Source organism: Mizuhopecten yessoensis, unplaced genomic scaffold (assembly GCF_002113885.1).
Source record: "Mizuhopecten yessoensis strain PY_sf001 unplaced genomic scaffold, ASM211388v2 hete_36185524, whole genome shotgun sequence".
Lineage (NCBI taxonomy): Eukaryota > Metazoa > Mollusca > Bivalvia > Pectinida > Pectinidae > Mizuhopecten > Mizuhopecten yessoensis.
The window spans coordinates 1-4283 of record NW_018485669.1 but is presented as its reverse complement, the minus strand read 5'-3'; the positions used below and the strand labels follow the sequence as shown (position 1 = coordinate 4283).

The window sequence follows — 4283 nt, the reverse complement described above, 5'->3', positions numbered from 1 at the left end:
ATTTATTTAATACTCAAACCATTAATGATATTAGCATGTAGATATTAACATAATCCTAACTCATATATATATATACACCGCAGCTAATCTATCTAATTATAACTAATTAGGTTATTTAATACATTATGAACTGCACTTGTGTCCTTTTATTTCTATTCGTTCTGTAAGTCTGGTGTATCAGCGTACTGGCGTACCGTCGTGAATTAGGGTATCCCCGGCCGTCGTGTATTAGCTAGGGTACCCCGGGCCGGGCCGTTCCGGCTTTTTACCTTAATGATACCGTATACTCCTTGGGAGACCGTAAACTACGATCCGTATGACAAAGTTCGAGTGTCGTACTTATAGCATTTGCACAGGGACGTGAGAAATTGTCACAGCTGATATGTATCGACCAACTGCCGTAATATTGCACGTCTTTGGTGTTTAAATCAACTCTCTGTAAAAATGGCTTCCCAAGGATGGTATATACGGGGATGACATTTGATTTAAACACGAAAATCGTTTAATAGTACTCCCTACACATCAGGACAGGTCAAACTATATCGACGATATTGAATTCTCACGTCCCTGTGAGCACTTGGTTTTTAAAATACCTACAATCACTCTGTCGGATAATCCTTGCTGCAGTAGGTTATGTCTTGTATACAAAATATATTTTGTCTCATACGGAACCTGCGTATTCCGACCACATTTCCATTCAAATGTCATACCACGAAATCAAATAGACAACAATACCGGAGCGGTTTTCTATCAGCACAAGTTGAAATTTAGTCTGAACCTCTCTTACCGGAGGGCTAAGGAGACTCGGCTAGTTGTCGGATTGGACAGGTTTAACCATAAAAAAATATAAATTACATTGTGAACAACTTGATGGTGAATTTTAATAACTTTCCTTCACATTTCCGAACAAAATCACTTTGCGTTAAAATCGAAGGGATACGTATTAATTTATTAAACCGAATATTTAAATGTTTCCCTTTTCAGATTATGATGTGTCCGGACAATCTCCAAATATACATTTTCATAAGTATTCTGGATATTTTTTTGAGAATTTTGATTATTAAAATAAATAATATTTCAGTGGAACCTCGTTGGTCCGGAACCTTGGTTCCGGAAAATCTTCCGAAATATCGAAAAGTCTGAATTATTGAGACAGTTAAGTTTCAGAATACATAATTATATATATTATATGACCTTCCGGAAAGCGAATTTCCGGACTTTGCGATACTAGATTAATGAGTACAATACAATGGACCTTATCTCTTTAATGTACAAGTTTTAAAATATGTATATACACATAGATATTGCTTCATGTATTTCACCGCCACGCTTCCGTACGTAAAATATCAAAATTAATCGGCTATACACGTTCATTCAATTTGTAATAATGAATAATGCAAACTTTGCCGATCTATTCAATGAAATGTGTGCCAGCTTTATCTAATACCATCTAATACCGACCTATATCTAACCCCTACCTACTTATCTTTTAAGAACATAGACTAATCACCTAACGTCTATAGGGTTGTATTATGCTTATAATTCTCACAACTTTAACAGGAGCGTACACATGTATCATGCCTTGATGGGATATCTAGCCGTATACTGATAGCAATCCCGTCTGTGTAAATTTTCACGCGTCAGAGAGTTTTAAAACTTTCACGTTCCAATAGGATAATCATGAGTTGCAGAAGACACGATGGGCATCCCCTTGTTAAGGTCTGTTTTTCGTGTAGTGACCAGCTGGTGTGCGACGAGTGTACGAAACTTGACCACTCCGGCCACATCTTCCGCGAGATCGAGGAAGTCGGTAAAGAACGACAGAAGACGTTGCTCCAGAACCTCAAAGAAACGGAAGCTGTTGTTTTGGGTATACAACAAGACCTGGGGAAACTTCAAAGCTTTAACGAAGGCAATCGATCTCAGTCCAGAGACGTTGTCGATAAGATACAGCGCCGAGGCAAAGACATTCAAGACGCCGTCAACCAATACACAAAGCAACTCGTGTTTATGTGCGAACGGCATCATAACGACACAGATTACGACATCGCCGAAACCAAAGTGAGACTAGACTCGGAACTTCTGAATGCAACGAAGTCTCGTGGTATTATACAAGCTGCGTTAGAGTCCGAGAACTTCCCAAAAATCATAGAAACTGAGAAATACCACCGGAACAATCAATATCAGAGACAGGTTGTTTCCGTTAAGTCTCCGAGATCCGTTGCTTTAGTGCACGGAGCAGGTACCGTCGGACATCTTAGGGAAATATTCGGAGATATTGAAATTCAGCATCAGGATAATTACCAATATCGTTTCCACAACGAATCTGAGACACGAGAAGAGCACGAAAATGCAAAAAGAAGAAAACAAGATGGCGGCTACAACGTGTGTGACACAACCGTCACTTCAGCGTTCGAGCAGACGACATCCTCTTTCGGAATCTGTTTCATTTGTCCGTCGCTAGCATCGGTCGATGAATGCTGGATACGTCTTGAAAGAATGAACGAGATTAAACTGGTCTCCAGGACGGGCGATGTCAAACAGACAATCCATTTCGACACTGCTGTAGCCTGTCTCGCTAATACTGCGGACAATCGGACAGTGGTCAGTTGTCCGGACAAACATATTATACAAGAGATTCTACCGGACGGAACACCGAAGACACTTTTCCATCTGGACAGACTGTCCCCGCGTGCGCTATGTCTCACGACAGAAGGAAATCTTCTGATAAGTCTAGTAGAGAAATGGAGTTATTCCGTATCTGCTTTCAGCACACGGAAGATCGCTAAGTATACAGTCAAAGGTTACAAAATGGCGGAAGCAGAATACGACGGCCACAGGAAGAGGTTGTTCATCAAGCCTTCAAGAGTCGCTACAAGTCTTTCTTCCGGTGATGTGGCCGTCATCAATCGAACGGAATACGAAACTAGTCATCTAGTCATTTTAGACAAACATCTTCGCCTCAAGTTCCGATACTTTGGAGATAGGAAGATAATCCCGAGCTCGAAGCGTTACTATGGCAAAGAGTCTGTCCAGTTCTGTCCTCAGGACGTCCAGTACGATGCGGGAAACAACATCCTGATCGCCGAGCTGTACAGTTGTTCTATTCAGCTGATTGACGGCAATGGTCATCTGCTCAAGATCCTTCATACAGACGAGGACATTCCCTGGTCACTGGCTGTCCATACTGACCATCAGGTGTGGACAGGCTACAACAGCGGAAAGGTCAAGGTACTCAGCTACCGTAAGTATCTGTCGTAGGACAAGGTATTAATTTTCCTAAGGTTTGGTTTGCTATTATGTTGTTTAGCATCCCGTTAACAGCTAATGTCTTTTAAGGACGTGCCTCCATAAGTGTCTAATGTTTGCGTGCATGTGTGTGTAGTATTGGCTCTTTGTGATAGCGCGGATCTGATGCCGATTGTAAGAGTGCTACCTCACTGAAATACCATATCGAAGGCACACATGACAGTATTCCACATTAAGCAGGGAATAACAACTACCCGTATGTTTGAAGACGTTTGTGTGTCCAGGCCTGTGGACAGAACCCACCGCATGCCTCACTTGGCTTAATGTTCAACACTAGGCCAAAAGTGAGGTATTGCCAAGGAAGGCACTAGGAAACGAAAAGGCTGTTATGAGTTGCTTTTGCGTCCCGAGGTAGAGGGCACAAAATACTTTTGCAGGGATTTCCACATTAATCGCCTCTAACAACATTTAGAAGATAACAGTAGATTTGTTATTTTCTAAATCCCCGACCTGCAAAGTAGAACATCCCTGTCATACTTTTTTTTTATACAAACAGTAACCTCCCCTTAGTTCTTTTTGAATAAAAAAAAGCTGTCGTAGGACTGCGCAAGGGGACTAACAAACTTATCAGGTAGCCCATTTGGTTTGTGAACGGAGGTCCTGGGTTAGAATCACCGATCTGGCTCCGTTGCATTTTTCACTTTCAGAACACCGTTGTAGATTTCCTTTTATGTTTTTTTTTATCTATATTTTTTACATCATAAAAATATCGCCAAGTATTGAGGGTTTTTTCCCAGAAAAAAACCCAGTAAAGCTATTGTCATGCAAGTAAAAATCTCCCTATTCATACCTATGGGTGCTTTAAAACGGGGATACTTAGCACATGTCTCCAGTAACAAGACGTAACAATCGGGAACCATCGGCACTTTGCGTAAACGAGGAACCACTCTTTTTCGGGAATCGCCGCCGGTTAACGATAACTGTTGATCAATGTATATGTTCTTTAAATTAAACTATAGTTTTGTTCCGTTCGG

At 41.1% G+C, this 4283-nt stretch overlaps 1 protein-coding gene across 1 annotated transcript; it reads left to right on the top strand.

The window, feature by feature from the left end:
• Window positions 1-1680: 1680 nt before the first annotated feature.
• LOC110444895 lies at window positions 1681-3244 on the top strand (the record flags this gene model as incomplete). Its single annotated transcript, XM_021489247.1, has 1 exon — window positions 1681-3244. A coding segment is annotated over exon 1 (1564 nt), but the record flags the coding sequence as incomplete, so codon positions are not given.
• Between the last annotated feature and the right edge of the window lie 1039 nt (window positions 3245-4283).